The following is a 22,461-nucleotide window of genomic DNA, read 5'->3' on the forward strand; positions in this document are numbered from 1 at the left end:
TGTATTGTCACAGTGAAAGGGTTAACCTTCTGTATTGTCGCAGTGGAAGGGTTAACCCTTTGGTAGTGTGGTAGTGAAAGGGTTAACCGTCTGTTGTGTGGTATTGAAAGGGTTAACCGTCTGTATTGTCACAGTGAAAGGGTTAACCGTCTGTATTGTTACAGTGAAAGGGTTAACCTTCTGTATTGTCGCAGTGAAAGGGTTAACCCTGTGGTAGTGTGGTAGTGAAAAGGTTAACCGTCTGTATTGTCCCAGTGAAAGGGTTAACCTTCTGTAGTTTGGTAGTGAAAGGGTTAACCATCTGTATTGTCCCAGTGAAAGGGTTAACCGTCTGTAGTGTGGTAGTGAAAGGTCACTTGACGAGCGTACCGGCCAGGCGCAGGGAGGCCGACGACAGGATGGCCTTCTCCTCCAGCTCCTTCATGTGTATCCTGACCTCTGACACCACGTCGGGCCACGCCCCGTCCGACACCCCGACACTCAGCCAGTAGCTCCCCATGGGGGGCGTCTGCTTCATGGTGAGCACCCCGGAATTTCGGTTTACACTGAAGTATCTGCGGAGAAGCGGGGGAGACAGCGGTGAGTACTAGAGCTGGCTTTGTCCTGCCATGGAGCGCTGGCTATGGGCTATTTCTGCTTGGTTTCATCATACTAAAAACAAAGACTAAATCACATGCTTAATTAAGATGACAGTAGACAGTACAGTAGCAGCATCATTAATCACTCACTGGGAAAATGCCGTGTTTGCTCACGTGCTTTAGGGCTCAAAATGGTGTCCAGTACGTGACTGACCTGCATGATCACACGGCTTTGTTTAGCAAGCATCGTTTGGCACGACTTCACCTCTGATTCTGAGCATTTGAAATTAACTTGAGAAAATGCCCCTGAGACTCCGTAGAGCTAGAGGTTTACTGCAGTGCAGGATTAAACCCATCGAAATTAAATCGGCAATTAATCTCCATGATTGAAATGTAAAATCAGTATCATATTGATGCTGTTTACATGAACATAGTCTTTTATGAGGAAATAGCGGGGGAAACCTATATATTTAAGTGCTTATTGGCATTACTGAGGTCATCGACTAGAATTCATAGTTCACTCACTAACTAATCTCAAACCCCGCCCTATTTTTTTATTTTAATTTTATCCACTTTTTCTCCCATTTTCTATATTTTCTCCCATCCCAATTTCGTATCATCCAATTCAACCCTCCCCTGTCACGAACACTGTTTCTTGCCTCCCACAAGTCGGCTGCAATGTGGACTAAGTCATACATAGCACAAGTCCGCTCCGGTACTTGAGGTAACAGCAGTCGCATCTTTTCACCTGCGCAGCTCGATCTCTCAGTGGCGAGGAGTAACGCGTGGGAGGCTCACGCTGACCCCGACACTTCCTGATTCTACTGCGCAGGCGCACCAACCGACCTGTGGAAGTCGCTGTCCACAACGCCCGATCCCCACCCATCAGTTTCCCACCCCCTAATACGGGCAATGTGTATTAGTACGGACGGCCAGCTAAACTGAAAGCAATGTGGAGCGCTGGGCTCGAACAGGCAAGCCCAGCGTCTCCGTCATTTGTGGCGAGCGCCTTGCCCACTACGCCACGTAGCCGCCCGCGCCCGCCCTATTTTCTTGATCCTCCAATCACAACTGTTGCGTCCCTTGGGCAGAGGGTGGGGCTTGAGACAATTACTGTATGTCCCTACAGCATCACTGTCTAGAACCAGAGGTAAGCCTGCTGGCCTTGGATCAACTGGGAACTTTCCCTTTGTGTCTCTCCCTTCCCTTGTCAGCCTTCCTACTGTCTCAATAAAAAAGTATAGAGTTATGCTAGAGTGAACTGGCTCTTCTCCTTAAAAAAAAAAAATGGGCTGCACCAGAGACCTTTCATAAAGCAAGACGATTCAACTCACTTCAATTTTCTGGAATGCTTCCCGTGGGTTTCACAGGGCGTGGGCGGGCTTACTGCCCCCCCCCCCCCCCCCCCCACACACACACACACACCCTCCACCACATCCCCAGCGCAGGAGATGAGAGCATTCACAGGTTACAATAGGAGATGTAGAGGTTTTCACCGAATATGCTGTGATATAATCACAATGTATCACGGCTTGAAATTAGCTATTGGTCTTATAGAACAGTCACCAAGTATGGCAATGTGAAGCTTAGAGACACATTAGAAATTTAGAATGACATTTTTTTTATCTTATTGAATATCTAATTGTATCTCATTTAATAATTGATCATTTATACAAGGAAATACAGTAGGTCATCCTGGCTGCTAGTGTTTCATAAGTGGTGGTTGCTATGCAACGTACACTAGCTTGTTTATTTTTAGTAGGGATGTCCGATATTATCGGCCTACCGATATTATCGGCCGATATCGGCATTAAAATGTGATATCGGTTGATATCGGTATTGGAAATTAAGAGTTGGACAATATTGGTATATCGGTATCGGTAAAAAAGCCAATATCGAGCATCCCTAATTTTTAGCCCTGCTAGCAAGAAAAGCTGCTGCTATCTTATTTTCTGTCATGCCAAAGTTCCGGCACACATTGTCAGATTGCAGCAGCAAATATTACAACTCGTTTGGGTTAGCTAAATTAGTCAATAAAGAAGTGCTACTTATGGCTCATGTTAGGGGCAGCAGTTGGTTGCTAGTGATTATTTCTCTGTAGATAATGCTCCTCCAGATGAGCTATACCACGGAGGTCTAGCGGTTGGTTAATGTTAACGCTAGCAGGCTAGCTTATTTTCAGACGCGGAATAATACTGAATTGTTCAAAGGAATTAAGACATCATAGCCGTGGTATATGGTTATTATACTCACACTCCTATGCAGAAAGTTGCACGGCACTCCACTGTCAAAAGTCTCTCCACAAAGAGGAAGTAAACAAACTGGTGCTAACTATACTCGTTATTATTTTCCCATAACATAAGAAATTATATTATTGTCTCCTTTATAAATAAGAACTGAAATGAAGTTGAAGAAAGTTAAGTCATTTAATTGAACAGCGTCTGTGCAGCCTTGTTTATTCACTGTGTCCATGGACAAGCTTAATCTTTTGGTTATTTGTGATACTCTGCACCCAATTCAAAGTTATTGCCACATTTCCTTTCAAACTAATCTGTCCGTGGAGGTCTGGATGTGTCTCTCCTAGACAGAGCTGTTTAGCAGGCTGTGACGTACAGGCACAGAGACAGATCTGTATAGGACTGTGTATTATACCACGGCTACTAGGGGTTTAACGGTACACAAAAACATACGGTTATCTATATAACCATAGTTATGTGAGTAATAGCGGCGCTCTGCGCCTACTGGATATATCCCATATCAGTCCATATACTGAATACATTTCTTCACATGCACCTATACACACCCATGTATTGCAGAACACCACTATTACTCACATAACTATGGCTATATAGATAACCGTATGTTATGTTACGTCATAGCTTACGCTCTGCGCCTACTGGAATACAGGAGCTGAGCAGAGCGGAAGCTCGACAAATGTACCCGCTGAGGCACCCCACAACCATCAGAACCGGGGAGGACCCGAGCCCCCGGACCCCCCTAGTGGAGGACGGGAGGGAATCGGATCCGACTGTGCGAAGAGGGTTTTAGCAACTCAAACGCACAGGGTGAGCAGACCGTGGGACTTACCTTCCCACAGAAGAACCCACGACTACACAAACGCGCAACCCACATGCCACTAGGGAACGAACGGGAAGAAACAAAACCCCTGTTACAAACCCTGGGCAAAAACCCAACCCCGTGGCAAGGCCGTAGCAGCAGAGCGCGAAGGAGGACCCAGCCCCAGGAAGAGACTGGACCCCCCGGAAAAGCGGGCCCGGTGAGGCCAACGACGCCGCAGCATCGAGACCCCACCAGGAGGTCACTAGTGACACCACCCCCGACATCGGCAGCGTATCGGACAGGGCCCAAAAGCAGGCCCTTCCCCCCCACAGCACGCCGCCCTGAAGCACTCAAGAGGCTACACCCCCACAGCGGGACCAGGCAGCGCACCGGGGAGACAACCCCCAAAGAGGTCGATCCCTCAATCAAGGCAACAGGTCAAAAGGACTCGACTTGAGCCTGGAGCACTGCGGACTAGACAGGCGCCAAAGGGGTCTGCAGAAAACAGCACCCCGGCGGAAGGGGCGGAAGGTATGCTGTGCACCCGCCAAGCAGGAGAAGAGAGGGGCGAAAAAAGAATGGAGAAGGACCAGGCTCCTTTAGCACAGAGCGAGGTACAACACAACATGGACCAAGCAATAGTGAAGGATAACACGTAGTGACAAAACCACGAACACCTCCATAACATCAAACCCTGCAATGCCCGGGCCGACCCGGCATTTCCCCCTGAAAAAGCACAAGTCCCTCAGGGTACCAGAACAGCAGATCTGCGCCCCGGCGGACAACGGCTTAACTGACCTGGTCCGGCGCGACCAGAACCAGTCCTAATCACGCCGACATCCCCAGTCCCAAGAGTGGGGGTAGGTATGCGTGTCGATCCAAAACATCACAGAGGGCGCCACCAAGACGGTCAGAACACAAAGCACCGCGCTCGGTGGCCCACCCCAAGAGTGTGAGACCCCTCTGCCAATGCTTTGATCTATTCCGTTATCATCCCCCAGAGATGAACGAGAATTCATCGAGACAAGCCTAGTACACTGGCGCTCGGAAGAGACAAAACTCCATCCCAGTTGCCCCATAAAAAAGCTGTTTCAATGATGAGCAACCAAGGCGCGCAAGCCCATGCATGGTTCCACATAGAAGCACCCAGGGCCAGCACTGTACACGTCGAGACCCAAAACATATCAATGGTAATCCTAACAAGAACCCAGATAATGTTCCTCCAAGCCGCCTGGGAGAACGGCAAGAAGCCGCCAAAAAATACGGACATGGGTCCCAAATGACGCGGCCGAGGGAAAAACAACACCCCCGTCAACCCGCTCTATAAAAAGAGGGGACGGGAAACCCCCAGAGAGACTTCCCACGTGAGCAACAAATTGAAAAGATGATGTAACATTGAGCCACGTGACCAAAAGCTCAAGACATATGTAACAGAGCGCAGAGCAGAACCCTTAAGTTCACATGCACCGCAACACCCATCTTGACAACAACAGAGGTCCACACATGGAGCCTGAAAATAACTCACGGAAGTCTCCAACCAATAGAAACGCGCCCAGTGACGTACTCTATGGCGGGGGGAATCCACCTGGCCAAAAAAGGCGTGGAATCAGGGAACTCCCTAAATCCCCCCCCCCCCCCACCTCTCCCTACCCCGTGCCGCGCTGACCAATCAGTGCGGCAGGGAACCTGAAGGACAGAAGGCCCAACCCCCTGACCAATCAGAAAAGAGGAGAGGAGGGGTTTATCAGTTCACCCCCTCATGACCTCACACCCCGGATACGATGAAAAACAACCATCAGCAATGATACCCATGTAGCCAGCATGCTGTACGAAAAGCGTATATCCTACCAGGACAAGCTAAACCCATGCATGCCAGCCACAGACGACAACTCGTCTGCGAACAGGGTTTATAAACAAGGCCGTAGGCTTATGTGCGAACACGACACCCGTGTTACATGTTTTAAGAAAAAACACAGACATTTAAGAGAGGGTCAAGACCTCGGTACAAGCTACACACACAAGCACTTCTGTAGGCTAACACTCCAACAAAGTTGTGGACTCGATGCCATCGTTTTCAATGTAACAGAATACACACAACCCCCTCAGACAACGGTAAAAATTACCACTATAAGAAGAAACATACTTCTTCAGGATGAGGAACGAAAAAGTCTTTCGACCGAGTGCTAGCCACAGGCCTTGCCAAGCACACATATACATAGCGACCAGAACGATTTAAAAGAAACCGTCCTGCTCTCCTAAAACAACCCCACAGCTAAGCGAGGGTTCACACATCGTATCCCCAACATATACAGTGAATAAACACACAGTTTGTAACAAAAAATAGTCCCGCACCAGGAAGGACCCTTTATTTAATTGTAACAAAAATCATATGGTTGGGGCAGGGAAGGGAACAGGGGTAAACAGGGGAAGTCACTAGCGGCGCCTGCCGCGTGCAGCACGATGCTTCCCACGGGGAGCCGGCCCGGAGGGACGGTTCTGGGGTGCCTGGTCACGACGATCCCTACTGTCACCTCCGGGCGTGGGCCGGCTGGCTGCGGCGGACGAGGCACTCCCTCCACTCCTGGCCTTCTTCGCCAAAGGCCCAGCAGCGGCGGCGGTGGTGGCGGTGGCAACGGTCGCGGACCCCCGACGACGTTGTCTCCGTCGGCCATCACCGGTGGCATCGGGTCGGGGGAAATTGGGTTGGAGCACAGCGCGCTCCTCCTCCATCGCTCTGCAAGCAGCCGTCATCTGCCGCATGGCCGACCCAAAGAGCCCAGCATCGGAGAGGGGGGCCGTGAGCAGGGGAATCCTCTTCCGCTCCGGCACCCGCGCTTGCTCCAGCCAAAGGTGGCGCTGGGACAGAGTGGCCAGGGCGCGCGCCTTCCCGGCGGCTATCCCCTGCAGCTGAGTTAGGTGCAGGATGGCTCCAGCCGCCTGGGCGTGAAGGTATTGCTGATGGTCGTCCAACACCGACCCGCCCGCCATCATCCCCAACATGTAGCGCGCCAGCTGCGCGATATTAGACATCGCAGCCAGGCTCTGAGTCGCGGCGATGTATGACTGGTCACTCCACATTGCCATCTGCCTAGCCAATTTCCCTTGGGGAACCGGCTTTCGCAACGGCTCCCACACCACTTCAGGACAAAGAATAGATGCCATCGGGCTATCAAGCCGAGGCACCCCCTCCTTTAATCCCTGGACCAAACCCGCCACCCGCGTGACTGGCACGTAGGCGGGGGTAAGGCCAGTGATGCAGGAGATTACCTGTCCCTGACGCACGTAGGCCTCCAGAGGCACACTCCCCACCGGACGCCGCTCGGGCGTGCCCGACTGCCACGACCGTGGAGTCAGAGCAGCCCCACAACGCACGGCGGATGCGGCAATAGAAAACCGCTGGTGAAGGGTGACGTTGTGAGCGCTCGAACCCCCCGACTTAGATGTAGACATTATAACTTAGCTTTTTCTCATAAACCGTGAGAGAGAGAAAAAACAAGAAACAATGTCCACGCAGCTCCTCTCCAACAACTCAACTGGTGTATACAGACACTCGCCGTGGTGAAAATAGGGAAGGAGCTGTTAGTATGGCCACACCCCTGCTTATGTAGAGGAGCGGATGGGGGTGTGGCCAGGCGGATGGGTGTGTATAGGTGCATGTGGAGAAATGTATTCAGTATATGGACTGATATGGGATATATTCCAGTAGGCGCAGAGCGTAAGCTATGACGTAACATAACAACGGTTCGGTACGCACCTCGGTTTCGAAGTCACGGTTCGGTACGGGGTTTTCGGTACAGTGGGGGGAAAGTTCGGCTTTCCATGTTCCACTCAGGGGTGATGTAGTGTGCAGTAACTAATTGTAGTACTTGTATGGCTGTCGACGAATATTCTATATTGAAATTAATAATTGAGTTTTTAATTCAATTCTGCACGCGGAAAAAAAATGTCTGCACGTACGTTCGTTAGTGTATTTGTTGTAATTGTTCGGTATACAGCCGTACTGAACCTTAGGTCCAGTACTGAAACGGTTCGGTACGGATATGTGTACCTTTACACCCCTAACGGCTACAGTATGAACCAATCAGATTGCCTGGTTTGAGCTACCCGGTCTATAAGGCTCTTTCTTCCTGTCCTATAATTGGACCATTTTCTTGACTAGGTCAAGGTGTTCTGAACAATCTGTCACTGAATTGACATTTTACTGACATTGTAGATCCAGAGCAAAACCCTTGTGTTTGAGATCTCATTAAGAGCCCCGCTCACTTAGGAGACAGAACTGTGACTGTTTTCATCCCACCGGCCTTATCTCCCGTACACCCAGTATCTCTCTGGTAGTCCTTTCAATTTGTTCCTTCACGTTAGTTGGATGTTGTTGCGTTTATGTATTGACAGCAAATCAATATTACAGTTAGTGTAGCGTTTTGTTTCTGGGCTCTTGTTCAGAGTAAAATATCTGAAGACGCAGACAACGCGATAAGGAGTTATAGAGGTACCTGGGTTTAGTCCAATGGGAAGAGAATAATAATAATAATAATAATAATAATAATAATAATAATAATACATTTGTTTATTAATAAAAAATTATAATAATTGTATCAAAAATAAAATAATAATAATACAAATCCAGTGCTTCCAGAAAATTCACTTTGGGACAGTTGTTATAGTAACTGTAAAATTCTCACTGTTAAATATGCAATTGGTATTTCCAATCGGATCTGGAGTGCATGCATTATACCCTGAATGTCAAATATATGTGGAAACGTCCCAGAGGGAGCCACGCTAAGCCGCCGCTGCTGCCTCATCTCCGAAACATGATACAGGCCTACTCTGATTGCAACTCACAGATTGCCAATCACTGTTTGTTGATTGCTGTGATTAAATCCCCCAAGGTGAATGGTTCCTCGGGGTTAGGGAGACCATTGGATTCGACGTGGTACCGGGACAAGTACCTGTTAGAGAAGGCTGGAAGGATGGAGTGATTTCACTGAATGACGTGGCTTTGATTAGGACATGAGATGGGAGTTCCTTTTGAGGCCCGGAGTTAGTCATAGCCACCCTCTGGCCTCCCGCCTCTTCGGCAGACTTGAAATCTATATATACACACGGTAGCCAAGGTTTCCCACAGGCTCTTCCCACTCAGGCCTGTGTCTGTGTGAGTAAGGTCTTCTTGAGAAGTTTTTTACAAGACAAGAAACATCGCGTTCACATGTTATTGTATCCATTCGGGATATCTATTTCTGGCGGGCTCCAACCACCCAAAGAAACAAAGAAGAAACCAAAACCAAAAACATCTATTTTTAGGCAGCATCTGGAGCTGTGTGTTTGTGTGTTTAACAGAGAACTCTTACTTGGCTGCGCTGCTCTGCATCGTGTAGGTCTTGTTATCCCAGTCATCAGGATCAGGGGCATACACCTTGCCCAGCACTGCGGTGGCAAACTTACCTGCTCATGGAGACACACAGACACACACAGACACAGACACACAGACAGTCACACAGACACACACGCACAGACAGTCACACCCAAACAACATCAAAACACACAAACACACAAAACCACACAACTCGTTTGTGCCAGGGCGGAATCTGCTGATGACACGGCTTTATCTTTTCTCCACTCTCTCGGCCTTATCGTGCATTCCTGTGTTCTACTCTACTTACCGCGCTCATAACAGTGCAGTTCCACTGCCCGAGTGAATAGGCTCTCAGCGCCTGCACTTCAGCAGGCAGGAGAGCTTAAGGAAGCGGGGCTATCTCTGTACACTATGGATTATGTTATTATCAACCTGCAGTGGCAGAACTAGTGCAGCTGTGTAAACAATGGAAGCCTAGGATAGGATGAGTCACGCCGGCCCTGTTCTTCAGCAATTACACCTGACTGCCGTGGAGCTGAGCGAGAGATCAAAACACCGCATGCACCTAGCTACACTTGACCCTCAGGATGGAGGGGGTAAAAAAATAAAAACACAGGACTCATCATAATGAAGGGGTTTTGATAATGAGCTTTAGCTACACAGAGTAGGCAGGGAAATAATCTGCTGAGGCCTTGAGAAAAGGATCCGACACTGACATCGCCACAACAACAAAGCACCGATACAATAGGAGGAACAGCAATTATGAATCAGAGACAAACACCACGCAGGTATGCGAGAGGAAACCTTTCCCTACAGCTCTAGCCTATAGGCTGCGGCTACATTGACCCGCTGTGCCTGTCCGTCTCCGCCAGGTTTGTGTCCATTTTGACGGATCCGTTTGAACTGATGGATATGTTACCAATGTTACAGATCGGGAGAACACAATAGTTTATCGGGAGAACACAATAGTTTATCGGGAGAACACAATAGTTTCTCTGGAGAACACAATAGTTTATCGGGAGAACACAATAGTTTCTCTGGAGAACACAATAGTTTATCGGGAGAACACAATAGTTTCTCTGGAGAACACAATAGTTTATCAGGAGAACACAATAGTTTCTCTGGAGAACACAATAGTTTCTCTGGAGAACACAATAGTTTATCAGGAGAACACAATAGTTTCTCTGGAGAACACAATCGTTTATCAGGAGAACACAATAGTTTATCGGGAGAACACAATAGTTTATCAGGAGAACACAATAGTTTATCAGGAGAACACAATAGTTTCTCTGGAGAACACAATAGTTTATCAGGAGAACACAATAGTTTATCGGGAGAACACAATAGTTTATCGGGAGAACACAATAGTTTATCAGGAGAACACAATCATTTATCTGGAGAACAAGTAATACCTTTCTATCTAATTTCTAATTTCTATCACTGACGGATCAATGTAGCCGCAGCCTCGATCTCTCCTCCTTTTTTACTAAAAAACAATACCCTGCAAAACGCCACCCTGTGGTGGGAGTGCGCGGCGGGAAGAACGCAAGGCCGGAGGCCGACGACAACTCACCCTTGCGGCCGTGCACGTACACGTCCTTCTCTCCCGACCGGTGGGCGTTGTCGTTCTGGTCGCCGATGGTGACGGTGAGCGTGTTCGTGACCGTCATTGGCGGACGGCCGCTGTCCGTCATGATCACGGGCAGGTGGAACTCCTTCTGACGCTCCCTGTCGAACTTCCGCAAGGCCGTGAGAGTGGCAGAGCCGTTCCCGTGGTCCTGCAGGTGGAAGTCGGGGGAGAAGAGAGCCGGTATGGAGAGGGATAAGGGGGGGCCGTGCTCCGGGGAGTCCCGGTCCACGGCGTGCAGCAGGGTGGACGTCCGGTTGAGCCAGATCACCTGGGGCGCCGGACTGTTCTCCCACAGCAGGGGGGAGTAGTCCACCTCCAGCTCCGGCCCGTTGTCGTTCACGTCCAGCAGCGCCAGGTGGACCGTGACGCTGCCGGTCAGCGCCGGCGTCCCCCTGTCGGTTGCTATGACAACCAGCTCGTAGCCCGCCGTGGTCTCCCTGTCCAGCGGCCTGGCGACCGTGACCGTGCCGCCGCGATCCACCGCAAAGCGTCCCCGAGGGTCGGACTCCGGGAGGATGCTGTACAACACGTCTCCGTTCAGGCCGGAGTCCGCGTCGCCGGCCACCACCTGGATGACGCTGGTCCCCGGGGACACGTCCTCGGACATGGGGGAGAGCAGGTGGGAGCCGGGGGTGAACACGGGGGCGTTGTCGTTCTCGTCCTCCACCAGCACCAGGCAGTGGATGACGCTGGAGAAGTCCGAGTCCTCCACCCGGACGGTCAGGTTGAACCGCTGCTCCCCCGGCTTCTCGTAGTCCAGCCTCTTCTTGAGCGTCAGCGTGCCGCTCTGCTCCTGTCGGTGGCTGACCATGTAGAACCTCTGCTCCGGGTCCCCGGCCACCACGGTGAAGGCCAGCCGGCCGTGGTCGCCGGCGTCAGGATCCACGGCGCTCAGCGACAGCACCGGGGTGTCCGGATCGCTGCTCTCGGACACGCGGGCCCCGCACCAGTCCTCTCTGAACCTGGGCGTGTGATCGTTGATGTCGGTGACCGCTATGGTGGCGGTGGCCGTGCCCATCATGCCCCCTCCGTCCCGGGCCTCCACGACCAGCAGATGGCTCTCCACTGCTTCCCGGTCCAGCCCCTCCGCCGCCACAGAGATGGTCCCGGTGGCGGAGTCCATGGTGAACAGCTCGACGTCATTCGCGCCACCGCGGGCATTTTCGATAATCCGATAGGCGAGGATGGCGTTCTGTCCCACCGCCGCGTCGTCCGGGTCCACCGCTGTCATCTCCATGACGAACGTCCCGGCAGGGGAGTTCTCCGCCACGCCGCCGCGACAGTTGTCGGGCGCGCAGGAGAAAACGGGCGCGTTGTCGTTGATGTCCCACACGTTGATGATGACATCGGTGAAGCCGGTGAGCCCTTCGCCTTCCTCGTCCGTCGCCATGACAACGAATCGCCACACGGCGCGCTCCTCGCGGTCCATGGTCCTCTGGGCGTACATCTCTCCCGTGATGTCGTTGATCATGAAGTGGGACTCCGCGCCCTGCCCGTGGATGGAGTAGCGTATGGCCCCCTGGTCCGCGTCTTTGTCCGGGTCCGTGGCGGTCACCTGATGGAGACACATGCAACTTCTTAAAAAGCCCTGATCTGGAATTGCATTATAGGCTGTCCGTGTTGATAAAACTATTTTCTATTAGCACTAAAAGTGATTTTTCTTTATTGTGTAAGAAACTTCAGAGTGTTATCTTTCAAAAGAGACCAGGCTTATGCATGTGCTATGATTGATTGATTGATTGAAAAAGTTTATTAACAGATTGCAGAATGGGTACAGTACAGTACAGCTCAATACATACAATTGTTAAGGGGATGCAGACCAGAGAAAGACTTTCGTCTTGTTTACATCAGGGTCCCCCATTTTCAATTCATCATAACATATATGACATACATGACATACAGATAGACAGTACTGCTACATCTATACATTTATGACATATCAGATTTGCAAATACAGTACTGTTTGTGATACAAAAGTGTCCAGAAAAGGAGTGTATATACATTTGGCGTAGAAACTGTACATTGGAGGAGGTTGGATGGGTGGGGTGGGGTTGGGTGGGTTGGGTGAGGGCTGTACATTGGATGTGGGGGGGGGGGGGGGGGGGTTGGGTAGGGGACACACACACATTTTACACTGTACATTGGAATACTGACAAAGCCTTACTTGGTCATTTACTGTACAACTAGGTTAGGACATTTGTAGGGGCCAGTTTCGAATTGCAGTCTCACGTAGGTGTTTTTTGAGAGTGTTTTTGAAAGTGGGTAGTGATTCACATTCCTTTACAGCTTTAGGTAGGGCGTTCCACATTGATGTGGCATAATTGCGAAACGTGTTTAGTCCCTTGTTTGAGCCGAATCTGGGTTTTACATGATTTGTGGAGCTCCCTCTGGTGTTGTGATCGTGGTATTCACTGACCTTTGGGAAGTATTTTGACATGTACATGGGTACCTTGGTCGCGTAGTGTATCTTGTAGACCAGGCCCATTGCAAGTTGCTGTACTCTGTCGTCTACTCTAAGCCATTCTAGGTTGTCAAAGTGGGCAGGGGTGAGGTGGGTTCTAGGAGTATAAGTATAAGGTTCTATAAGTATAAAGTATAAAGATACGCTTTTCAAAAAAAGTATGCAGTCCTCAAGTTCAAGTTTAAAAATTGCCACTTTTCTGGGCGCCAGTTAAAAGGTTAAACATGAGGACTGACTGAGAAATATTTGTTTACATACAATAATATATCTGTAAAACATACATGAATTAGGAGTCACGATGGCTTAAGCTGCTTTTCTTTATCATAAATCGATCAATAGAGACCGTATTCGATCCCCAATTATCATATCATGAGGTATCATTGGAAAACCACACTCATTGGCTACAACCCTGTGCAAAGATTTTCGAGATCGCCAAATGATTGACGGAGCTAGAGCCCCGGGAGTCGGGGGTAGTAATGTGTACTTTTGCGTACTTTGGGGCATGCCTCACATATCGGCATGTAACTCTAGAACCGCTGAGCGGATTTTGTCACCTGAAAGGCCAATCGACAGGCAACAAATAGGGCTATAATTCTATATATATATTGTATTAAAAGAAATGCACACCCGAGCCACTAGAGGTCGGCAAAGAATCATCCACATGTGGGCCCTTGGATGTTAAGAGGTCAATGTTTTTAAATATTTTTTTTGTAGCCAAGAGTAAAGACCATAACCCTATCAAAAACAGTAGTCAAAGTGTATATTTTCATTTTTACCGATGTTTTATACGATTTATCGGAAATACTAATTTATCGGAAAATGCTCATTATCGTAAAAACCGCAAGAAATGACAAAATCCAGATTCAACCCTGCCATTGGAAAGAGGAGCATTTTCCCTATCCATAGATGTACAGTATGATTTGGCCATAATAAGGTCAAGGTCAAGTTCAAGGTCAAATATGAATTTATAATTAAAGTCAATTATCATTAATTACTGTATCTACAAATCCTTCTGTTTAATCACCTTCCCGCGGTTCATTTGCTTAGATTTTTTGTACACATGATCTCAATAAGGTGGTGAATGAGCTCGGTGAGCATTTTCTCCTACCCGTATACATTTTTTATCATCATCATCAAAATCATAAATAATAATTAATCATAATTAATTTATTCATTACAATTGAATAATTACTAGTAACAGACACAATATTTCTGACACTGGAAATACATACCTCCAGGTCCCTAGATGTTCCTAGATACCAAGAACATGCAAATTGACCTTGCAGAAGTGGAGCAATCTTCCATTTACTTAGGCATGTACCTTTAGGCGAAAACGGTCTACAGATTAACAGGTTAAAACAAGTTGCAAAGAGCTTTCACTCCCTGTATAAGTCAGCCTTTGCCAGAATTTATGCAAATCCATATTGACCAAATACATTTTGGATTGGGCAAAATGGAGTAGATATCTCTATTCGACCGCACACAGGGTGCTAACTCTATCTAGTCAAGGACTACAGCCCCCTCAGCATCGACGGGGCACCGGTTGAGAGAGTCAACAGCTTCAAGTACCTCGGAGCCTACATATCCGAGGACTTGACATAGACCACACACATTAACAGTGTGGTGAAGAAGGCACGACAACGCCTCTACTTCCTCAGGCGCCTAAGGAAGTTCCAAGTCAGCCAGAAGATCCTTAAGAACTTCTACTCATGTACAATAGAGAGCATCTTGACCGGCAACATCACCTCCTGGTTTGGGAATAGCACTGCAAAAGACCGAAGCAGACTACAAAGAGTGACACGTTCAGCCGAACGCACAATTGGAGGGGGGCTCCCCACCCTCCAGAACATTTACTACAAGCGTTGCAAGGGCAAGGCTAAGAGAATCATTAAAGACTCCAGTCACCCGAACAACTGCCTCTTTGAACTGCTGCGGTCAGGCAAGCGATACCGGAGTCTCAAGGCGAGCACAGAAAGACTCAGAAGTAGCTTCTATCCTCAGGCCATCAGGCTGCTAAACGAACAATGAATGAACACTACACAACAACAACCACCAAACGCACATAGCACACACATCCACACGCACACACTCACTTTAAACAAACACACTGTAGCACCCACTCCACACACTTTATAGCACACACCCACTTTAAACAAACACACTGTAGCACCCACTCCCCACACTTTATATTTATGGATGAAGGATTGCACTACAACTCGTACACCTTACTGTAAATTGTACCTAAAATTGTACCTCATCCCATTTCTGCTTTGCACTAGATAGTACTGTACATTAGTACACTGCATAGTATTGTGTATTGTATATTATATGGTAACTCAGAACATTGTACATATGTCTATACCGAACACTGTGACCTCATTTTCTTCTTCTAAATTCATGCTATATTATGTTATTATGTTATTTGATACTATCTTGTCTAGCACAGTCTCTGGAGCGTAACAGTAAGAAGCATTTTGTATGAAAGTATTCTGTACTTCTGTATGACAACTATTAAAGAACTTGAACTTGAACTTGATATCAGCTGCCTGGATTTTCCTTTGCCTATTAAACTCTAAATACCCACCTCGGTATTTCCTCCTGACTGCCTAAACGAATTAATAAAATATACTATAAATGTTACATCTTTTCCTTGGATGATGCATTTGAATGAGTTCCAATGGAGCTTTTTCATTCAGCGTCTGAATATTTGTTTACATTAATAATATCTGTTAAACATACTTGAAGTATGAGTCACGATGGCTCAAAACAAGTTGCAAAGAGCTTTCACTCCCTGTATAAATCAGCCTTTGCAAGAATTTATACAAATCCATATACCCAAAATGTAGATTACCAAATACATTTTGGATTGGGCAAAATGGAGTAGATATCTCTATTCAACCGCCCACAGGGTGCTAACTCTATATAAGCTGCCTGGATTTTCCATTGCCTATTAAACTCTAAATAAATACCCACCTCGGTATTTCCTCCTGACTGCCTAAACGAAATAGTAAAATATACTATAAATGTTACATCCTTTCCTTGGATGATGCATTTTGATGAGTTCCAATGGAGCTTTTTCATTCAGCTTCTGAATGGCTATACTCGCTTCTAAAGGCTGTTTTGAATGTTAAATTCACAAAACCCACCCAGTGGTGACACAGCCACCTAGGCTTTTTAAGAAGTAAAAAGAGGAAAAAGGAATAAAAAAAAGTCACGCTTAATATTCTATAAACCTTCATTAACACAAAAAACCGACAGATCTGACGATTTGGGGGTTTACCAGAGTGGCAGTTGCACTCCTCAATGTCTGGGTTGATTATGATGACTGTTGAACCTATTAGTGTCCTTTATTAGTGCTGCACTTCTCTTTAACTCCCAGAAGATGAATAATATAAAAGGTAAATAGTATACCCTCTGCCAAGGAGTACCTTTGATATTGTGACAGCTAGTTCCAAGAAGGTCTAATGTCCTATACAGTGTTGTAGTCGAGTCACAAAATCTCAAAGTCAGAGTCGAGTCTCGAGTCCCCAGTGTTCGAGTCCACATCCGAATCACCATTGATTGATTGAAAATTGTATTAACAGATTGAAAAATGGGTACAATACAGTACAGCTCAATACACACAATTGTTAAGGGGATGCAGACCAGAGAAAGACTTTCGTCTTGTTTACATCAGGGTTCCCCATTTTCAATTCATCATAACATATATTACATACATGACATACAGATAGACAGTACTGCTACATCTATACATTTATGACATACCAGATTTACAAATACAGTACTGTTTGTGATACAAAAATAGTTTCAAAAATAGAGTATATATATTTGATGAAGAAACTGTACATTGGATGAGGTGGGGTTGGGGGGGGGTTTGGTAGGTGGGGGGGGTGGGGGGGGGATGTACATAGGAGGTGGTTGGGTGGGTGGGGTGGGGCGGGGGTTAACCCAAGAAGAGGGTCGTGTATTATTGGGTTAGGACATTTACATTGGAGGGGGTTGAGTTAGGACATTTACAGGGGCCAGTTTCGAATTGCAGTCTCCCGTAGGTGCTCCTTGAGAGTGGTTTTAAAAGTGGGTAGTGATTCACATTCCTTTACAGCTGTGGGTAGGGTGTTCCACATTGATGTGGCATAATTGCTAAACGTGTTTAGTCCCTTGTTTGAGCCGAATCTGGGTTTAACATGATTTGTGGAGCTCCCTCTGGTGTTGTGGTCGTGGTATTCACTGACCTTTGGGAAGTATTTTGACATGTACATGGGTACCTTAGTCTTGTAGACCAGGCCCATTGCAAGTTGCTGTACTCTGTTGTCTACTCTAAGCCATCTTAGGTTGTCAAAGTGAGCAGGGGTGAGGTGGGTTCTAGGAGTAAGGTCAAGCAGTAGTCTGACCAGTTTGTTTTGTGATGTTTGTAATTTAGTTTTTAGCGCCTTTGAGGTGCTTTGGTACCATGAGGTAGGGCTGGGCGATATGGCAAAAAATCATATCGCGATAACGATATGATAATGTTATCATATCACTCGATATCGATAATTATCGTAATTTTTTTTTAATAAAAACAAATGTTAAACAACAGATTTATGTTTATTTTGCAGCAATTGTTTGTCGTTGCCGCCATCTTTAGTGTTACATCCCCTCACACTCCAGTTCTCAGGCTGCAGCTGGTTTAAAAGCTAAAGTAAACCGGCTTCTCTGCTGGCTGTGGCTCCAGGGGAGTTGAACAGTTCTGGCTCTGCTAGTTTCTTTTCTATCTTTTGGCGCTTTTTTGGTGGACAAACACCCGCACATGTGCACCGTGACTCGTGACTCGTGACTGGAGTCTAGCTCTGCTAGCACACATAGCCTACTGTGTACAGACGGTTTCAAACTGTATTTTAAATTAGAAAGCAAACAAAATAAATGGACAAGAGAAAAAGAAATCTCAATTTGATCAGTATTGTCATTTGGACAAGCAAAGCCATTACTTTAAGTTGCAGGCAAGAAAGACAAGTCTGTCCACTGTCTCTGGTTTTAAAACTGCCCTGTTGCAGGTCACAATTTTTTTTCGATATTTCTTTTTTTCGTTTTTTTTTTTTTTATATTGATTATTAAAATATATCGCGATATTTATCGTTATCGTTATATCGCCTAGCCCTACCATGAGGTGCAAGCATAGTCGTAGTACCCTTGAATGAGTGCTCCTGCCAGAGTCTTCAGGGTATTCTTGTTTACCAGAGAGGAGATCCGGTACAAGAATCTAGTTTGTTGGTTGACTTTTTTTATTACATTGGATGCCATTTTGTCACAGGAAAGATTAGCCTCTAGGATGGAACCTAGGTATGTAATTTCATCTTTCCTTGTGACAATATTGTCACCCACTGTAACTGAGAAGCCGTCGGCCTTGCTGAGTTTGTTATTTGAACCGAAGAGAATGGACTCTGTTTTACCCAGGTGTAATGATAGTTTGTTGTCAGCGAGCCAGGTGCAGATTTTGGCTAGTTCCGAGCTGAGGGTTTTTTCAACCTGTAACTTGTTCTTGTCAGAGACCAGCAGGACTGAGTCGTCCGCGAACAGGAACAAGTTGCAGTCACAAGCTGACGACATGTCATTTGCATAAATTAGGAACAGTAGCGGTCCTAGTATGCTTCCTTGTGGAACACCACAGCTCACTGGGAGGGGGGGGGGGATAGGGTACCGTTTACCTCCACCATCTGTTCTCTCCCCTCCAGGTAGGATTGCATCCAGCTCACTGATAGACTATCAAAACCAATTGCTTTTAGCTTGTCAATCAGAATGGAGTGATTGACGGAAGGCCTTTTGTAGGTCCAGCATGACCATGCCGCAGTATTTGCCCACGTCCACCTCTTGTTTGATGTGGTCGTTCAAATAGAGAAGGCATGTGTCAGTGGAGTGGGATGTTCTGAAGCCAGATTCGAGATGGAGGTAAGAATAGAAACAGGGCGGTAGTTGCCTGGGTCTAATTTGCTGCCCTTTTTGTGCAGGGGGGTTACTCTCGCAATTTTGAAGTCTTTGGGGTACGTGTCCCTGTTTTATGGAGAGGTTTATTATGTGTGTGATGACTGGGGTGATGGCGGCTGCTGAGTCTCTGAGGAATTTGGAGGGGATGTTGTCATGGCCAGTGGCCTTGTAAGGTTGGAGGGCGCTCAGTTTTTTGAGTACCTCAGCTAATTGTTACCATTTCTAGTTTGAAATAGTCTTTGCGGACCCCTAGGTTATTGTAGTAGGCTATGATGTGTTCTACCCCAAAATGCCCTGAGTGGGAAGGTAGTTTATTTACCAGTGTTGTGGATATGTTTGTGAAGAAAATGTTTAAGTAATTGGCCACATCCAGCTTGTCTGTGATGAGCGTGTTGTCCGTCTTTATGTTTATGTTTGAAAATCTGGTTTTAAGTTTTTTACTGCAGCCTAGTTGATTATTGAGTAATTTCCAAAGTTCACAGGGTTTATTTTCGTTTTCCTCAGTTTTGTCATTGATGAAATTCTTTTTTGCAATTTTGATCATGGAGTTTACGTCATTTCTTAGTCTGTTTCTTTGCAGTGGCTTTGCAGAGCCAGAGTCGAGTCCAAGTCCGAGTCACCAAAGAAGAGCAAGAGTCGAGTCCGAGTCAAGTCCCCATTACCAGGATAATGAAAGACCCTCACCACCCCAATAACAGCCTGTTTCAGCTGCTGAGGTCAGGCAGACGCCTGCGAACCCCAGCTACTAGGACAGAGCGGCTTAGGCTCAGCTTCTTCCCCCAGGCCATCAGAGCCATGAACAATGAACATTGAGTGCTCAGAACATTGAACTGTCCACACACAAGCACACATGAACACACACACGACACGCACACTGTGCACGCTCACACACGAGCAGCCACTTAACACTTTAACATGAGCGGGCACACACTCATGTCGCACACACGCACACTTATGGCCAAAGGAAAGGACACTTTAAATTAGAATAACAGGAACAGTGTATTGCACTACCAAAGCTAACTAGCATGTCCCATATGCTCTGTAAATAACTATGTACAGATACCGAGATGTCACTCCATGTTACCTGCTACCTGTTACTGCACAATGTTGTTTCCTTCTTTTGATTCTATTATATGTACCACTGTATTGCACATCGTTGCGGGCAAGACCACCCGCATTTCATTGTATACCTGTATGCCGTGACAATTAAAACTCTTGACTTGACTTGACTTGACCCTAGTCCGAGTCTGAGTCCAAGTCATCAAGGTTGAGTCCACTCCACTCTGGCAGTCAAAGAGCTGACATACAAATAAAAAAAGGTCTACTTTAAACATAAATGACACAGCGGTCACCGTTTCAAAGGGAGTTTATTTACTTTGTGACACAATAGCCAAACAAATGCACTAGCCATCAATATCTTATGCCAAATGATTACGGCCTATTAATTTTTTTTTTTATTAAATAAAATAATAATAACTGTATTGAAGTCCGAGTCTGTACCTTCCGAGTCTGAATGCAGTCAATGCTCGAGTCCGAGTCCAAGTCCGAGTCATCAGTGCTCAAGTCCAAGTTGAGTCACGAGTCCTGAAAATCTGTCCTGGACTGGAGTACTACAACACTGCCTATAATGGTCCTCTAATCCAGTGCTTCTCAGAGTGGGCACCGGGGATCCCCAGGGGTCCTTGAGGGGCTCCCAGGGGGCCCCCAGCAAAATGAGTAACTTCACTAATATTTTATTCACTAGAAGTTTATGAGAGAACAATTTTGAGCCGTACTGTATTGTACCCATTCTGCAATCTGTTAAATAAAGTTTTCATTCATTCATTCATTCAACAACAATGACAATTCTGATCATAGGTTTCACTATCTCTACTGTTATCTCTCCACCTGCACACATTATAGACTATGGAATTCTGGACTAAAACCTCCCAAAACAATGATCTTCTCAGATAAGGGTCCCTGAGACAAATCACATGTGGGTCCCTGACCTATTACGTGTCATTGTGGGGGTCCTTGACCTGTTATGTGTCACTGTGGGGGTCCCTGACATGAAAGGGTTTGAGAACCACTGCTCTAATAAACAAACCTTCACTGACACAGGATGCTCCTGAGACGATAAATCTTGAATGCCTCTATATTGAAATGACATACTAATCACACAGTACTACTAGCTACTGAATTGCCTATATATCTTGCTACCCCATTGTATTACATAGTAGTACAAACTTTTCATTTAACAAACAATCACGACTTAAAGAGCCTAGTCTCACTTGAATAGTATTATCTGGGGACATCCAGTGATGTGGTAATGTCATCTGTGGTTTTGATCCTGTGTGAATCTGCCATGTCTGTAATTTGTAATTCCAGCGCAAATTACCTTACTGTAATTTTGTTGAAGACAGAGGTCCCCTGATAACACTAATTCATTGGTAATAAAACTTTCTCTTTGTAATTTTAGCGATAATTATTTTCCGTCGTACAATCAACCATCATAGAATGGGTTTTGAATGGATTTTTGGTGAGAACTTAAAAGTTACTGAAGCTCAGTGTGGTGTGATATTGTTGCTGATTTATAGTGATAAATTACTTTCCATCGCATACGAGGTGCACAAACTGTATCCAGTTTGTTATTGTTCACCCTGGATGATTTGTTATTGTTCATTGTTTCATGACTGTCATCATTGAAAACATTTTATTTGTGCCATATAATTACATTTTAAATTGTTTTATGAATTAGCAGCTGTAGGTACCTTTTGAACCAATAATGTTCGATCATATAAAATCTTCTAATGTAGCACACTAACTCTATAGACATGTCAAATTCAATCTCAGGACACGTTTGGTAACAACGTGTCTGGATGCGTATCTAGCAATCACAGGAGGTAATTCTCTATTACTGCGGGTCCCAACTTAATACTAGTCCAGTGTGAATAGGGCTTTAGAAAATTGTTGAAGTAGCTGATAAGCTACCGCCCCAACAACAACCTGTTCAAGCTGCTGCGGTCAGGCAAACGCCTGCGAACACCAGCAACTAGGACAGAGAGACTTCGGCTCAGCTTCTTCCCCCAGGCCATCAGAGCCTTGAACACTGAACTCTCCACACACAAGCACACATGAGCACACACACAACACACACACTGTACACGCTCACACACTAGCAGCCACTTTAACATGAGCACACACACACTCATGCTGCACACGCTCACACTTATGGTCACTTTACAAAAGGAAAGGTCACTTTAAGAATGGTATAGTATAACTTGAGATTGTATAATATAGCATTGTATAGCAGTGTACATAAAGACCCAGTGCCTCATCCGTAGCTAACAGTGTATTGCACTACCACAGGACCTAGCATGTCCTACCATGCTCTGTAAATAACTCATGTACAGATACCGATATGCCCTACTGTTTACTTGAT

The 22,461-nt window shown here is 46.5% G+C and overlaps 2 protein-coding genes across 2 annotated transcripts in view; both read right to left on the reverse strand.

Annotated features, from left to right (window-relative positions):
- Positions 1 to 22,461, reverse strand: part of cav1 (caveolin 1) — a 145,749-nt gene that overhangs the window by 100,988 nt on the left and 22,300 nt on the right.
- LOC311244770 (neural-cadherin-like) overlaps positions 1 to 22,461 on the reverse strand; it is a gene marked incomplete at both ends in the record, with an annotated part of 135,761 nt that overhangs the window by 97,528 nt on the left and 15,772 nt on the right. Inside the window, 3 exons of the mRNA XM_084334457.1 lie at positions 370 to 554; positions 8,987 to 9,080; positions 10,565 to 12,176. Coding sequence (XP_084190583.1) covers positions 370 to 554; positions 8,987 to 9,080; positions 10,565 to 12,176 — 1,891 coding nt within the window. The remainder of the gene's footprint in view (positions 1 to 369; positions 555 to 8,986; positions 9,081 to 10,564; positions 12,177 to 22,461) is intronic.

Source organism: Notolepis coatsorum, assembly GCF_963971535.1.
Source record: "Notolepis coatsorum genome assembly, chromosome: 18".
In the NCBI taxonomy this organism is placed as follows: Eukaryota; Metazoa; Chordata; class Actinopteri; order Aulopiformes; family Paralepididae; genus Notolepis; species Notolepis coatsorum.